This window comes from Phasianus colchicus, chromosome 2 (assembly GCF_987193195.1).
Source record: "Phasianus colchicus chromosome 2, bPhaCol1.hap1.1, whole genome shotgun sequence".
Taxonomy (NCBI): domain Eukaryota; kingdom Metazoa; phylum Chordata; class Aves; order Galliformes; family Phasianidae; genus Phasianus; species Phasianus colchicus.
Window position 1 is genome coordinate 92,714,664 of NC_143437.1, and position 17,370 is coordinate 92,732,033.

General features: G+C 35.1%; 1 protein-coding gene across 2 annotated transcripts in view; it reads right to left on the reverse strand.

Annotated features, from left to right (window-relative positions):
- PXDN (peroxidasin) overlaps nt 1–17,370 on the reverse strand; it is a 77,713-nt gene that overhangs the window by 10,321 nt on the left and 50,022 nt on the right. For both annotated transcript variants that reach the window (XM_090136334.1, XM_031610776.2), the window contains 7 exons: nt 15,482–15,594; nt 15,027–15,183; nt 12,481–12,589; nt 11,900–12,057; nt 7,837–9,340; nt 6,880–7,014; nt 3,764–3,972 (listed from right to left, as the gene is read on the reverse strand). In XM_090136334.1, the coding sequence (XP_089992460.1) occupies nt 3,764–3,972; nt 6,880–7,014; nt 7,837–9,340; nt 11,900–12,057; nt 12,481–12,589; nt 15,027–15,183; nt 15,482–15,594 (2,385 nt within the window). The remainder of the gene's footprint in view (nt 1–3,763; nt 3,973–6,879; nt 7,015–7,836; nt 9,341–11,899; nt 12,058–12,480; nt 12,590–15,026; nt 15,184–15,481; nt 15,595–17,370) is intronic.

Here is a 17,370-nt window from a genome sequence, read left to right on the forward strand (position 1 = left end):
TGTTTGCTGACAATACTAAGTTGGAAGGAGCTGGCTGTTGACTCCATTGAGGAGTCAGAGAGGCTTTGCAGAGAGATCTAGACAAATCAGAGAACTGGGCAATCATCAAACACATGAAGTTTAACAAGCGCTAGATTCTGCACCTGGATAGGGGCAACCCTGGCTCTACATACAGACTGGTGTGTGAGGTGCTGGAGAGCAGCCCTGCTGAAAGAGATTTGGGGGTCTTGGTCAACAGCAAGTGGAACATGAGTCAACAGTGTGTTCAGGCAGCCAGGAAGACCAATTGTACCCAGGAGTGCATCAGGCCCAGCACTGCCAGCTGGGCAGCAGAAGGGATTGTTCTGCTCTACACAGCACTAGGATGGCCTCGTCTTGAGTACTGTGTGCAGTTTTGGGTACCACAGTGCAAGAAGGACATAAAACTCTTAGTGTCCAGAAGAGAGCTTTAAAGATAGTTAAGAGTCTAGAGGGGAAAATATATGAGGAGCAGCTGAAGTCCCTTGGTCTGTCCAGCCTAGAGAAGAGGAGGCTGAGGAGAGATCTCATATCTGTACTTCACCTTGAAGCTCACAGACTAACTATTAAAGTCAGAAGCTCCAGACATTGTTGGGAAAAGAAAATCCAAATAATGTAAAATTAATGATAGTCTGAAAATTCAACAGCATATTCTGTTGTTGTGAACCAAGCAGCTTTTGGATGGCCAACAGGTAGTTGAAGGAGAACTATTAGGTTCTTGAGGTGAAAGAAAACACCAAAGCAATACAAATTCTCCAAGTAGAAAACAGAATTATTTAGAAAATTATGAAAATTAAAATTATGTATCTGAGGACTACAGATATCAAAGAACAAACAGAAAGAGCAGTTGGGATTAAATGAAAATTTGCAAACTAAGGATCCTAAGTACAGATCTGCCCATTAGACTGTGAAACGATGAGTGTCTGAGAAAGATAGTAACAATCCATAATTGATGAAAGGCTCTGATTATCTCATTATGCACAATTACCAAGATGCTTACATTAGGATGTTTTTCTAGTTATGCTTCTTTTACAGTAAAAAGGCAAAGACGTAGGCAAATGTAAAAAGTGATTGCAACCTGAACAGCATCTCTTTCCTTACTGCCTGCAGTGGGGCCTGAAGAGCTCCATAGGTCTTAGTCCTGGGTACTCTAACAGGAGTTTAGGCTTAAATGCAATAAATCTCAGCCTACTGATTCCCCCCAGTTTTTTAGTGCTATGGAAACTAATGGCATGAGACTCCTGCTAGTAAAGATGCAGCAATGCCAGAAATTAATGTCTCCTGACTTTTAGTTTAAGAATTACAACTTTATATTAGTGACCACAGGTAGAAAAAAATGAAACTTTCCTGGTTTGGATGAAATATTTAAAAATATATTGATTTTCTCTACAAAATTTGTTATCATACAGATATGCAGGACTATGATAAACACATTTCAATTCAAACTAATAAGAAGTACTTAAAATGATCACTAAGAGAAGGTCTTAAAATCTCAGAACGTGGAATGTTATTTAGTAGTCTGGTACAGTCTGAATCTTTATTAAGCTGACAGACACTGTCCTTAAACATAAATTTCAGTGTAGAAATATCCCTTTGAATGTAGAAGGCAAACAGTTAATATGACATGATATAAGCAACCCGCAAAATCTGTATGAAGAGAAAACATGGCCAGGCATAAACTACATCATTTTGATACTTTGAAGATCTCTTACTAAACAATTTTCATTGTCATAGAAAAATTTGCAGTCTCATCTCAAGACTGCTGTTCATATTTTGAAACATGCAAAGTCTTGCACAGCATTTAGTGCCTAGGCCTTTATTACTTGTTATTTTCATTAAAGATATTAGGCATAATAGGAAGAGCATAATAAGATATGAAGCTAGAATAAAAAGTCAGACAAGCTCTAATCTGGGAATTAAGCACAACAGTTAAACAGCCAATGTCTTTGTGAAAGTAATGCTTAAAGCAATTCTTAAATCGAAAACATTAATGTGGTTGATACTGACACAAAAGAGGACATAATTCATAGAATGGTCTTGAAATACAGGATGTGGGTCTACCCTACTGGTCTTAACACTTCTAATGAATCCAGTGAGATTTAATCCAAATTTATATAAGAGTGTTTCCTGAATTAATCCAATTTTTATATTTGATTCAGTAAATAAGTCTGTTAACTGACAACCAGTTAAGAAAAATTGCCTTCATAAATCAGTTTATACTTACAGGAATGACTTCTTGTCTTGTCTGAATCACTTACAACTGGGTTATTGCTTGACATAAAACATGATTAAAGATATTTTTCATTTTGATTTATAAAAATTGAGCATAACTTTTAAAGAAATGGAAAACATTTCCACTTTACATATTTGGAGTAAAACTATGCTTCCTTCTGCTTGCAAGTAGTCTTTTTATTTTTCACATAACTCATTTCATAAACTTTTACCACATTCAGAATAATATGCTCATCTTTGAGGAAAGATAATTTTATCATTTTTGTGTTTGTGTTCAGAACTGTCAACAACAGTAATCACAGAAATTATACTGAGTACTTTCGAAATTAAAAAAAAAAAATCTTTTTGTATCTGAGAACCTGAAAAAAAGCACTAACAGTGCTTGTTCAGGAAATCTGTATCTTCTCTGCTAAAACAATGAGCTGCAATAATTCTGCATAACTTCTCTCTGCCTCCAACAGTAAAATAAAGATAGAAAGTGAAGGAAATCAAACTAAGTCTCATGTATTTCAGTAGAACACAGGTTTTTTCCACCACTGAAAACTAGTAATTCTGTTGTACGATTTGTTAACTGAAATCTAGTAATTTACCTCTCTTTTGCCTGGCAGTTCTGAAACTGTACTCAGTCCAGGATTACTGTGGTAGTAACATTCTTGAATGAAAATACAAATTTGGCTGTTGAATGGCTCTATAGTCTTAAGACTTTCCAAAGATAACAAATGCTTTTACTAGGCTCAGTGATAACATAACATTTAGAGAATCAACACATAATTAGTCAGCTTTACAAGTTTTCCAAATTGATGTAATTAATGTATTTGTGAAAACGTGTGCCAAATTGCATGAACCCTAGCAATGTGAACTTATTCTGACCTGGTAGAACATAATTTATTTGCTTATGGTAAAGAATTTGAAGAATGATAATTAATTTTTTCTTTATGCCTCTGTTATATACGAGGATTATTTTGAAGTGATACGGAAAGACTTCGTGCTGTGTTGGTAAAATTATAAACTCAAGAATATCTAGTGGTTTATAAGCTATTATCATCAGTTTGAGAAGGGCAAACCTAGGAAAGGAATAGCTTAAAAAATTGAATAATTTTGTAAAAATTAGGACATGACCTGTATGACATGATACCTTGTGAAAAAATATATATGATTTCATCAAAATCTGAAGTATCTTATTCTTCCAGTCTCACACAGATAATCAGCATTTTGGACTAAATCTTCCAGTGAAGATTTTTCTTATCTAGGAGTCTGTTTTTCAGTGTTGTTCACCAGACAAGACAAAATAATTATCAGCTTAAAAGCTAAATTTTGCAACATCTTACAATAGTATGTATATTTTTTTTTCCATCTCACTTCTAATGTCAGCTGAGTTTGTTCTCATGGTAAATTCATACTAGATAGAACCCTTCTTTACATGTTGCCTTAAATTCTGAGGTATTTAACAGAGAAATCTCTGTCCTTGGGGATAATTACATTTTATCAAAGGAATTAAAAAGACACTACTGACCTTCACAGCAATCTTGCCACATCCTGAGATCCAGTTTAGGAATATCTTCACAGCTGCTATATCCATAAGGGAATTCAGCCACCTTAAAGACATCATGCTGCACTCTGGTTATGTTGTCACCATTGTCACACAGAACTCTGGCAAGAGATGTCTGCTTGATCTGAGTGAGCTGAGCAGGCGTGAACACACCCGGATTCTCATACCATAACCTGTAATCTCACAGAAAAGACAGGTTTGCTAGTGAAAAATCAAAACATGTACTTTTCCAGAAAACTTTCAGTACTGTATTAAAAAGTAAATGAGCTTCTTTTACAGAACCTAATCTCAGACATCTTTACTTTAGAATACAATAGTTCAGTTGGAAGAGACCAAACAAAGATCAGTTTCAGCTGCCTGACCTGCCTGATCAGGGGTAACCAAATGTTAAAGCATATTAATTGAAGGCACTGTCCAAATTCCTCTTGAACTCTTACAGGCATGGAGCATTCACCACATCTCCAGGAAGCCTGCTCCAGTCTTTGACCACCCTCAGAGTAAAGAAATTTTTTCCTAATATGCAGTGTGACCCTCTCCTGGTGCAGCTCTTTGCCATTCCCATTCTGCCATTAGTTCCCAGAAGCAGAGCCTGGCACCTCCCTCTGCTTCCCCTCCTCAGGAAACTGCAGGGAGCAGTAAAGTCATCTCTTAGCCTCCTCTTCTTCAGACTGGGCAACCCAAGCGTCCTCAGCCTCTCCTCACAGGGCTTGTGTTTGCTGTCCTCCTCTGAATGCTATTAAGGACATTAACATCTTTTTCATATTCAGAAGCCCAAATACATTGTGTATGAGGGTGTGATCCAGAGGCCTAAAGGCATCACTTTCACCCAAAGTAGTGTTGGGCTGAAACTCTGAAAGGGCCTTAAGTCATTAACAGCACTTTTGACACCTTGTTGCATTTTGATGTCTTGAGTATCTTAGGACATAAAAAATGGCATTAGACTACCAAAATTAAGGTTCTTTAAAGGTAGAGCTTTAAAATACGAATTATTTCTCCAGACAACTTTCTTATGGATATGAAAATAATTTGACAGAACTGGTGAACAGATTAGAGAATGGCTAATCTATACATATTTTATGATTAAGATAACAGATTATTAATTTTAGTCAAGATTTTTTTTCTTTGAATTCATTCAAATGACCATATTAACTTAGGGTCTTGTTAATATATGCTCAGGTAATTCATGAGATTCAAGAGGGAAATGCTGTGGCTTAGAATAATGTATTTTGATTTTCATTCATAAAGGACCAAAAGCCTTTTATGAATAGAGAACATAAATAATACATTACCATGAGAAAGAAACCAGCCTTCTGAAAGAAAACATTTTAAGTCACTGTCTGGGATTTGAAATGATTTTACACTACTCTAACATGTAAGAATCACTCACTGTGATTTTGTTTACGTCTCACAAAACTATGAAGATACCAATCTAAATTGGTACTTTTTTCATCAACCATGATAAAAAATAAGTAGGAGGCTCTTTAATGTTGACTTTTACATCAAGCTTATTTTATGCTAGACCTAGAAAAACGCTCAACAAATTTCATTTTGCCTACTTATTTTATCATTTTCGTAAGGCATTGGGCAGTTGCCAATGTAATTCCAAGCACTAGAATCAGAAAAACAGATTATGAAATTTCCATCTTGATATGAAGTTAGGCTCACTTCAAACATCACTCCTTTTCCCTGCATGGACACATATATTTTGCATGGTGCTGAAAGCTTTGATCCTCTGCCCATTGTAAATGCTTTTCAAGGAAGAGAGAGTTGCTTTCATCATGTCTAATAATATTTTACTATTTTCTGGCATGCTGCTTCAAAACATTTGTATTCTTTGGACAGCAGAATCCCATTCCCTAAATATTCAGTGTTTTCCTATAACTCCTAAATGTTTCTTTCTCTGGGGAAAAAAAAAAAAAATTTTGCTGAAAAAAAAATGCAGTCGCACAAAAGAAAAAAAGCAATACCATTTTCCTATTGTGATACATATAGGAACTTATCACCAGCTATCTGGAATACATATTACATATGTTTCCTTTTACTCTCTTTGCCTCCAGGCATGAGATTTTTCTGTTTCACAGTTTAATGTTTAAACAGATTTGATGCAAGAAAGTTGTTGTACAAAAAAAAAAAAAAAAAAAAAAAAAAGCATACAAAAAACATGTATTAATTTCTAGAGAAATAAAAAGGCATTTAAGGCATTATTTAAGGCATTTATATCAGTTGTTACCCTAAGTAACAACTGCATAGCCTGTATAAATCAATTAACACTAGATAAAGTGAATCAAATCCAATTCCCTACATTTTTCCTGTATGTCTCTTTCATTAGCAGGGACCTAACCAGCACAAGTCTTTTGACCCTCATGAAGAGTAAAAGCAGGATTCTAGGTCACAACGTTAAAATGAGAAAAATATTGACTTTCAAATTCCAAACCAGTATGCTGAAACTGCTCCAAAGAATTCTAGCTCTTGTAACAATAGCAGCAATTTTTTTCTTATTCCTGGCAGTGTAGAAACTGAGAATGAGAAATTGCTCATAGCATGCATGTAAAGTAATTTCAGAAAAATTATCAAATTGTGCTCTTGGAGACAACCTGTCTGTTTTAAATGTACTTTAGGTGCATATACCACTTATACTGAAAAACGCACTGGAGTCAGATGTACAGAACAGTACTTTCTCAACCCAAACTTAATAGCAGAGATAGTGCAAGTGTCTTAGTTATTGCAATTCCTTTGTCAATAAAATTATTAAATATCAATGAAAGCAGATGAATAATATTCACTTTGCAGAAAGGTAAGTGATTTGAGTAACTGGTAAAAGGAAGATCAAGAGTGGCAATTATTAATCAGAATTTGTTGGCAGTGGTACTTTTTGAAACTCATTATGGCATATTCACCATAAAAAGTAACAGACATTAAAAGCAAATTCATCACAGCTTTTAACAATATTTTGAACCTGTTCTCTTCATCTTTCAAATGGAAATAAAAAATGCAGATTAATCTTGAAACAGGACATTGCAACTGCTTTTAAGCACCCTCAATTTAAAATTACTTCTAGTTTCCATAGTATTTCAATTTACCTGTCTCCATCCCTGATACGCCTAAACTGGGTGCTTAACAGACACATCAAAGTTGGTCCCAGTCGGCTTCCTGGAACTAAGTCTTCTACCATTAAAGCAGGAAATAGGTCTATGTTCAGGGGGGAGCCATACAACCTATAAAAAGAAAAATACAAATATTAATCATTAAACATTACCCAGTTATTAAAACAAAATAAAACACAACAAACCTCCACACACAAAAACAGTATGTCATAAAACTAAAGGGAAAATATACGGGTAACGTAAAGTAAAAAATGACTGTGTTGGTGCTACATCTTTTGTGAAGAATATGTGGTGTACCTACAAGAAATCCTGCAACGTAGATTGTGTATACAGGTAAGAGCATGGAGATATGGGAATCTATCCCACAATTTCCTTTATTCTAGCAGATTTCTTTTGATTCCTAATAAGTGTTTCTTGCCCTTCTGTATATTTTCACCCTAGCCAAGACTCAGTCTGTGGTTTTGTGTAGATAAGCTCGGGATGGAAGATAGTTGAAGACTTATTTTCAGTTGTTGATACAGCAAAAGGAGCACAGAACACTTGTGATGAAGAATGCACACATGAAAACACAGTGCATATGCAATCAATTATATTCCTATTCTAGATTAGTTCCTGTTTCCTGATTGCATAGAACTGTGCATGAACTTGCATTAAAACTACATTCATATTTAGCAACATTTATAAAAACAGATGTTTCAAATTAATACTTTCATGAATGCATGCAACTTCATATTGCTTATCAAGATCTAGAAGTGGAGAAACTAACTACATGTGGGAAATTTCCTCATTTCCTGATACAGATTGATGTTTCTTAAAAAAAAAAAATAAAAAAATCTCTTTACACCTTTCTTAACAAACACTTTCTCCCAAGTAAGACATTAATTTCACATGCACATTTAGATAATTGATTGTTTTTCTTCACCTCAGGCTCACCTGCTAAGTTTTTCCCTGATTTCAGGATTCTTAATTTCATTTTTCAGATCTTCAAAAGTCTGAGCTGAAGAAAGATTACAGTAAACTCTAAAATCATGGTAGGGAGGAATTCCATGATCTCTGCCTCTCTGAATATTCATAGCTGCCAGATCTAAAGCCACAGTACGTGCCATGGAGAAGAGTCTTTCTGTTAACTCTGTATTGAGTAATTGTGATGGGACACGCATCTTACCAGCAACACCAAACAATCCCCTTAGAAGTGGATCAATGCCTCCTTCATTTACAATCCGAAATGGAGAGAAGAATGCCTTATGAAGAGGTAGATGGCCTTGTGGAATAGGTTCAAAGTTTTCATCCAGTCGATACAGAAAAGGATTAATGAGTGTGTGACCAAACCTAAAAGCGGCAGTTGCAAACTCATTAGTTATGCCAGAATTAACACTGGGATCATAACCTTTATATTCGCCAAGCATCTTCATGCCTACCTCTCCAAAGATCTTAGGTAGCCAGTGGCTAAATGTTATGTGTTGCATTTCTGCACCAACAATTTTGCGTGTTTCATGATATATTGTGTCACCATCCCAGTGTGGATTGAGTTTCAGTAGCTCTGTGGCAATTCTGTTGTGTTCTCTAAACCACAATGTGTGGATACTGGTAAGACCCAGCTGTTCATTAGAACGCTGATCACCAGCTAAAAAGCAGGGAATGGGGCTCTCATTTTCATCCCTCATACATTCTGTTGGTGGGCCAGTAGCAAATGGAAGAAGAGGCTTGCCAGATCTTTGTACGATGCCCTGTCTCAGAAGACCCCTTTGACTTGCCAAGTCTCTGATTTCCAGAGCTTCATGATCTGAACTGCCATATACATTTGATGCATCAATATATGAAGTCAGCTGATTAATCTGTTCTCGTGGGTACACAGAATTCATCAGGAGAGATGTCATGCCACTTCCACAAACTGGACTGGAGCGAACAAAAAACATGCAGCGTGCACCATTTCTGACTCTGGGATCGTTTGGTGGTATCATTATTGAAAAGCATGGAGGATCATTTGTGCAAACTGAACTGCAATGCTGACCATCTGAAAATCTCGCCTCACTTAAAGCAGCAACGGTGAGATCAAGGTCATGGTCGAGAAACTGACCCCACTGCATGAGCATGTGAGTGTACTGCTCATCTGGGGTTATGGTTTCAGTTCCAATCAGAGTAGTTGAAACCAAGCGAGGCATTGGGAGTGCATATCCATTAGAGAGTCTCTTGGGTTCAATTCCCCGAGGCAAATTAAATCCATTTTCGTAGACTGACTTTAACAGACGTTCAAAGGCTGTCAGAGAAGCACCCCACATGGGATGCTGCAGATTGTTGCATGTTCCATCATGTGTCCTGTACTTCTGGTGAAAGCACATATCTGAGCAATTGTTCACTCGTCGATGAGCTGTACAGCCCGAGAGATTAGCTATCAGATTCAAGTACTGTGGGGATACCAGGTCATTATAGTGATAACCTGAAACCAGAAGAGAGAAGAAAGAAAATCAAAGACTTTGTAGACTTATGGTTCCCAATTTGTTTAGAATGTTATTTTTTACACTGTATTTTTCACATAATTATCATTTTAAAAAGTATAGTCATAACATATATATATTGCACTGTTCACTCATTTGAGGAACAACTACTATTGAATCAGGAGAGGATTACGTAAAAGGATAATTCAAGTAGAACTTTCACAAAATGAGTTTATTTCTTATTTGGTCACCTAAAAAAGCATAGATATTTTCAGAAATAATAGCCTCATACCGAGAATGGGAAAAAAATTCCTCACATTAGTAAAAACTCATAGAAAACTCAGCAACTTATTTAGATTTTGAAATTTTCTCTTTTAAGATTTGATAATTCAGTGAACACATTGCTATTTTGTTTTGCTTTATCACAGTAAAAGCTGTAGCGCTGCAAGACGAACAAAGAATAGAAAGTACAAAGGAAAATCACCACGAGCAATTTAACTAAACAGAAGAGTGATCTGTAAGACAAGTGGTGTGGAGTAATCTGCATTCACATTACTCACAGCTTTTCACTGCAAAGAAAAATTAGTGTTTGCATAACACTTGGCACAGGTTTCCTCTTGGATCCACACCACTGATGTCTGGAACCTTGACACTGCTTCACGTTCCAGTGGGTGGCGACATTTCAACTAGGGGTTAGATTCAATGGCTCCTGCTTGAAACAAGGAAGTCTCCAGGATTGGATCAGCTCAGCTGTATCCCTGTCTAGTTGTCTTGAACACTCCACTGACTGAGACTCCTCAGCCTTTTTGGATAAGTTGTTCCAGTACAGTACTGGCTTGCTGGTTAGAAAGTATCCTAAAATCCAATCTGAACTTCCAGAGCAGTGATTTGTGGCCATTCCCCTTGTTACACTGAGCACTGAGGAAGAGAATTTGGCTCCACCATTTTTCCTTGGTATATTCCAAGATTTTTTACAAAAAAGTCTCTGAATACGAAATTGTCAAGTTTCTCAACTGTTCCCCGTGTAAAAGTGCTAAATAACATCTTTCACTGGGTTCTGCATTTGGAAATAAAACCAAATAGGGACAAATTCGAGTATAAAGATCTAAGCATTAGGCTTTTTAAATGAAAACAGATTTGTTCTAGTATTCAGGTTTCCCTAGAAGCCAGATTCTTATAGATTTTGTTTGGCTGAAAAATAAGCTCTGGTTGTGAACAGATTTTGAAATATCACAGAAAGTTGCCTGAATTTGTGTTCATTAACTTGTGTTTACATGCATTAATGCTAATTTTTTTATAAGGCTTAGGTGATTGATTTCATCTATTACAAATTCTAATGAAAAGCAACTAAAGTATTCTCACACATTAGTTTTCAAATATCCTTACTGCTGTACTGCACTGTGTGAGTTTTGTATTTAATGTTTGCATATGCATCTAATCAGAGAAGCAAATTAAATCATGTTGCTCTTATAAAACACAAGCCTTCACATAATTTTATATATGTTTTTGTGGTTAATTTTATCACAAATTATTTATTCAGCTCTAATAATGAGTAACAAGCTTCTTTTACTATCACATTTACAGTATTACACAAAGCCTGCAGTTTTTGGTCTTATAAATACTTGCATAGTTCAGGGTCAGTCAGAGTTAAAGTTTTCGGAAGTTACAATAAATACTCAATTATAAACATCAAAAGAAATATAATAAGTAAAAATATTTCCTCTAGATTTTCAGTGTAGCTTTTGGCTATGTCTCAAGTCTCAAAAGCTCTCCTAAAACTTTATCATTATTTCCACATGCTTCAGTCCTGTGTCTCAAGCCTATCCATACACACATTAGTTGTATGTGCTCCAACTGGATTTCATGAATTTGAACTTGGATCTCAATATCTAAAAAGTAGAAATATCAAATACCAAATTTTTCTGGTGCTTATAAAAAGCAGCAAAAATGTTATTTCTCACTATATGAGATCTGAGTTAAACAGCGTAGTTTGATACAGTACTTAAAGAATGAGTAGCAAATAAATCTTTGAATTCTACAGTGGTACATGTAGAAACCTTGTTTTGTAAAGAATATACACTCTTCTTGTTGCAGCCTCTTTTCTCTGAATGATGACACCAAATGAATCTACTTAAAGAAATAGTAATAAATTACTGATTCTTTTCAATACATAACAGGTAAATCTGTTTTTCAATGAAACAGTGATCCTAATGAATTAGCACATAAGCAGCTAGCAAACAGGATGCATTAGGCACTTCCATAACATTGAATAAGATTAGGAGAAGAATCTGAACACAAATTTTTCCCTAATATGTCAATACGAGGAAATGTGGAAACGTTCTACTAGGAGAGCTCAATCAAATCAAATTGAGTTTCACCATACTGTGCAAACCAATGACTGAATAGCTAGATTTATTTCTAGTAAAGTTTTGTGAAGTCACTGATTTCGATATAAGGGTTCTGCAATTGGGACCCAGACTCTGGCAATCTTTCTTCGAACTATTAATGACTTAAGAAGGCAAATACACTCCATCACAGAAAAATAAGGAAAGAATACTGACTTGTTCCATTCAGGTCAACCATTAGACCATCCTGTACATGATCTTGAATAAGCTGTAATGTTCTTTCAAATATTTCCCCAGCTCTTGCTTGCTCAACAGTGTATGGATCCCTTGGGTATCGAAATAAGGCTAGCAAATCATTTGGAGAACGAGGACGACTAATAGATAATTTGAAAAAAAATGGTAAGTACACAAAGGAGTTGTAAAATAACACTACATACAGTAAAATTTCAACATGATTAAAACATACCTTGGTTACTCATCTCAAAATGGAAGGCAAACAAAAACAAATACATATATATTTAATAAAAGAATGTGGAAATAAAGAGTTGCTAGCCTATTATAACACACTGTCTCCCTAGAAAAACTATTGCAGAGAGATCAACAGACAAGAATTTGATTTCTGCTACTTAGTATTTCACAGTAGGAACCCTTCCATGCTGAACTACTACTATTCCCAGAATGAATCCCACATTAACATTCATTAAAATAATAATAAAATGGCTTCTTGCTTACTAAATGCTCCATTTCTTCTAGTATATACTTTAATTTTGATTTATCCGTTAAAAAGAAGGGGATACCTGTCAAACAGATGTGTACGCGTTGAATTTATTGCTCTGTCAACAGTTGCAATTGCTTCCACAATTGATGTTTGTACAAAAGGATCTCCATTTCGGCTGACATTAGGGACTACAGAAAGAGGAATTCACATGTTATTGCAAAAATGACCACACACAAAAAGATACTTCTATAAAACAGAGTCTAGACACGACATCATTTCAGTTGTACAAAGTAAACCCCTGTTCCTTAAGCATTAGTTTGTCCAAATGTAAAATTCTTAACTGCTTTCGAGTTCTAACAAAACATATTACAGAAGAGAAAAATTAAGCTAAAATAATAGTTAACACAAGTTTAAAAGTCATCTTACTTATAATTCTAAAAATAATGTAAGGATAAATGTGTAAGGGGTTTAACTGCTCATTAATAAGTCCTACAAATGTAAGTAAAAATGAACAAAAAGTTCTTTTTGACTGTAGTGTATTATCAGCTTTCCAGCGTTGATGAAGAACATGATCTACATCCAATGAAATAATATCAAGTTTTCCCTTTGAATCCAATTAGTACTGAATAAATGGCTGAATTCAATGCAAGAATTTAAGAGGTTAAAAGAAATGTTACTTAATAGGGAACCTGCTTTGGCAGGGGGGTGGCAAGGGACCTTTGGAGGTCCCTTTCAACCCCTACGATTCTGTGATTCTGTAATAGACTTAATTTTGCCTTTTAGAACACATAAATCACATAAATACAGAGATTTCATGAAAACAAAACAAAATCAAACTGGAAAAAATAAAGAGGAAAAATACAGATTTGTGTGCTTTCCCAAACAGCTACACCAATACTCCTGAATTCACCCTGATAAGCAGCATATATTCATTTTATTTCTTTTGATTACTACTTTGTTTCTACTTTTAGCATTATTAAGCTAAGTAACTTATGCTAAAAATCACATACTTCAGGGCTTTTACAACTCTTCATAGTACCAGAACACTAAAGCATAGGTCTTTTCATGCCATGCTCAATTGCAACTGAATGTTTGTACAACATCTAAGGCCAGTAACCTTCCTTTCAGTCTAACCCAAGAACTACCAGATCCAGAGGCAACAGCTAACAATTTCCAGAGTATGTTTAGATTGGAAAAGCCACACAGGAAGAAGGGTAAAAGGAGGGAAAAAGTCCAAAGCAAAAACACTGGAATAAAAGTCAGCAGATGTACAAAATCAGCGGATATAAAAACTGTTGTTTACAAGCTTTTCATGACATTCTTTTCTCTTTACTGGGCAATATTTCATTATTCCTTCATTATTGGCAGTTTAGGTTGTGTCTACATGAGCTTCAGAGCCTGGACAAGGGCAATCAAATTCAACAATCAGTATAGTCAATTAAAAGGCACCTGGCTCTGTATTATTGTATTACTGGAGCCCCTTGATCTGCCCTCAGGCCAGCTGCCTTGGGCTGCTGACACACTCTATGCACTCAAAATGGGCAGACCACAATGCATAATTGGAATAAACTTTGATCCATGCTAATTATCAACTGCTGTAGCAGCTATAGAGATATATTTTTATTGATAATAATGATGTAATATCATTTACAGCTTTTAATACCCTTGTTTGAGTTGTTTCAGAGAGTGTTTGTGTACCCTAAATCATCTTAGGACTTCACCTTTATAGATTCAAGAAAAGAGTAGCTGGTCTTCTCCTCCAGGCTGACTGCAATAGAAGTAATCTCAGTGTTCACCTTAGGTATGTGTTCTGCAGAGCTATCTTTCTGATTAACAGTACATGCAGGAATCATATGCTGAATCATAAACCTTAGTCAAATGTTAACTATACAGTACTTTATTTTTGTTTGATCTTTCTGTTGACAGTAGTTTGCTTTATAGGCCAATAAATATTAAAAGTCAAAGCTCCATACAAGCCTTTCAAGCCTCATTTTTTTGAGAGGAAGAAAAAAAATGGCAATTTGCTTGTTAAAACCTACCAATTGATTTTTAAGCAACAAAAACATCATCTACTCCCATCATGCCTTAAACTTAATCCAGAAATTTGCCATTATTACTTTCCAAAAATTAGAATAAAATCGTATTTTCTGCATTTTTTTTTCTGTTTTCTTCTTTTCATTCTCAAGAGTATTACAACTTTACTGAATTATTTCACAGTGGTTGCAGCCCCATTTTCAAATAATAGCTTTAAGTGCTTCTTGAAAAATGCCACAGGATTTCTTGTTAAATTATCTCAAAAGATTAGACTGTGTATTCAACCAGAAAATTTTAACAGGTCCAAATCATAACTCAAGAGGAAAGAAGCATAATTAACTGGAGCCCAGAATGTTGTTTGTTTTCAAGCCTAAGTCCCAGAGACATTTTGGCTGACATGTTTCTGTCTTACGTCCGTACAGATAGCTGCCTGAATTAAATGAGAAAAAAATGAGAGGACCACAAGAGAAATAAAAAAAAAAAAAGGATAAAGAATTCAGCATTTGATGAACTTTTTGTGTCTTACAAATTAGATAATTATTATAAAAGTAAATATCTAGTTCATACCACTGACAAACTCATAAACCTTACCATTAACGCTAAGTACCATACTAACAGAAGAGTATCCTATGGTATTCCGGGCAACACATTCATATCGACCTTCATCAGCAGTTCCAACATCACGAATGGTAAGATATCCCTCTGGACTAACATGAAATTTTCCACTCTCAGTTACCTGTACTCCATCCTGCAGCAAAGCACAGTGTTTTATTATGCTGGTATATCCACAATCCACTTTTTGTTTTCAAAGCTGATTTTTTTTTTTTTAATTATTTTTTAGTTCTTTTTCCTCAAAACACTGGGCTACCAAAACATTACCAAAACACATCTTGGCTGAAACTTTAACAGTCTAAAACAACTGAGTGCTACAGTGAGTTTTGTTACTTTAATGCTTTTATTGCTATGTCATTGAAAGTGTGAATATCCAGTTAGTATTTCCAAAGAATTGTTATTGACGTATATAGGTTGTTGGATGCCTAAATTACCTTATTCCATGTAATTACTGGCTCTGGCTCTCCTTGAGCACTGCAAGGGATCTGCACGTTTGTGCCAACTTCTACCGTCATGTCACTAGGAACACTAGCAAATACAGGAGTCACTAGAAAAACAAAAGACACATTGGTAAGTTATGAAATGCAACTTGTACAAATGATGATCTGAAAAAAATCAGCAGTTTGTTTGTTTCAGTTACCCAACATTTCTTAATGTACTATCCTGTTCTGTTTGCAAGTTTTAATTGCCTCTAACTACTCTTTAAAGATAACAATCCTTGTTCTTAGTATCTCCTTAGGCTGATGTTTTACATACACTTAACTTCTTACCAAACAGGCAAGTAATTGCCAAAAACACTAAGATCCTTAAGTTAATAGCTCTGAAAAAAAAAAAAACAAAAACAAAAAAAAAACCAAACCTGTGAATAACTAACTCAGAACAAAATCAGCAGAATGATGTTAAATTTGCCATCAACTTCTGTCAAAATTTTTAAAGTTTTAAATGTTAAATAGCAGCAACAGAGAATTTTTTAAAGAAAAAGTACTTTCCAGAACTCACTCAACTCTGACTGCCCCAACCAAAATTCTTGAGCATCTAAACCTAATAAGCCCTAGGCCTTAAACATCAAATGACCTTTCACTTTTAAGGAATGGCCACGTAATTCCATGGTGAACAACATTAACACATTTTTTAATCCTAGTTTCCTTCAAATCAAGATCAACACCCAGAACTCAGATGTTAAATGAGAAAAGTACAAAATTATGAAGACGGTAAGAACTGTATTTCTGCTGTACTATATTAGCACTTTGAGGGGGCAGGAATGGGACTGTGGTTCTACAGAAAAGTATTTGGCCACACAGGATACAACCATTCAGATCTGGCCATGGTGTCATTTTGTTTGTACACTATTACAAATGACACATGATGTTTATCAAGGAATAAAAAGCATTTCAAATAAGGGGTCCACACTTGAGAGTGTGTATCTCTGTGGATGTGAGCAATGCCTTGTCAAGGACCATGAAACAGTCCTTGATCATTAATACAAAATTAGCCATAGTGACCACTGACTAGACATTCCTGAGATGAAAAGCCCCTTTGCTAGAAGCCTGGAAAAAAAAAAGTTTTTATCTTATTTTGCATAATTAAAAATATTATTACAACTAATGTATGGAGAGCTTCAATTTCAGGATGTAGCATTCAGTATTGTATCTACTATCTTTTGTTTATAAATATTAATATGATCCTAATAAATTGTGGAAGTAGCTTATAAGAAAGGCATAAGAAAATGGTGGATTTTTTCTATGTTAATATTTTGGGTATAAAGAATGGTGCTTCATTGTAAAGGTCATTCTGGTAATTTAAAATAATGTTTTATCTTCATTAGTAAGCAGCAGAGAGGCATTTTAGAATTTAGTCTAACATGCTCACGGAATGAGTAAACATTTTCAAAACAAAATATTTTCACAACCATAGGAATAAAGCCATCTACAAAATAAACCTCCGTTCTTTCTATAAAAAAAAAAAAAATCAGTAAATCAGATAAACCTCTTTCACAGACAGATTGTTCTAAAGGAACAACATTCTTCTCAGATCCTATAAAGCCTCCCTATATACTATTTATTAAAAACTACCTGCAAGTTTAAGATAGATGTGCTCAGAAATAATGATGAGAAATGTGAATTATGGGCAACAACCAGAACAGCCAGTTTTCTAAATAATAGAAGATACAGTCCCATTCTAACATGCTCTTATCAAAAAAGGCCATGCTTAATTGTAAGGTTATGTACTCTCCAGGTGACTTTAAATGAAGCCCATCCGGGCACACTGACCCACACATTCAATTTTTAAAACCTAGTAAGACACCTTACAGTTCAAACCCAGC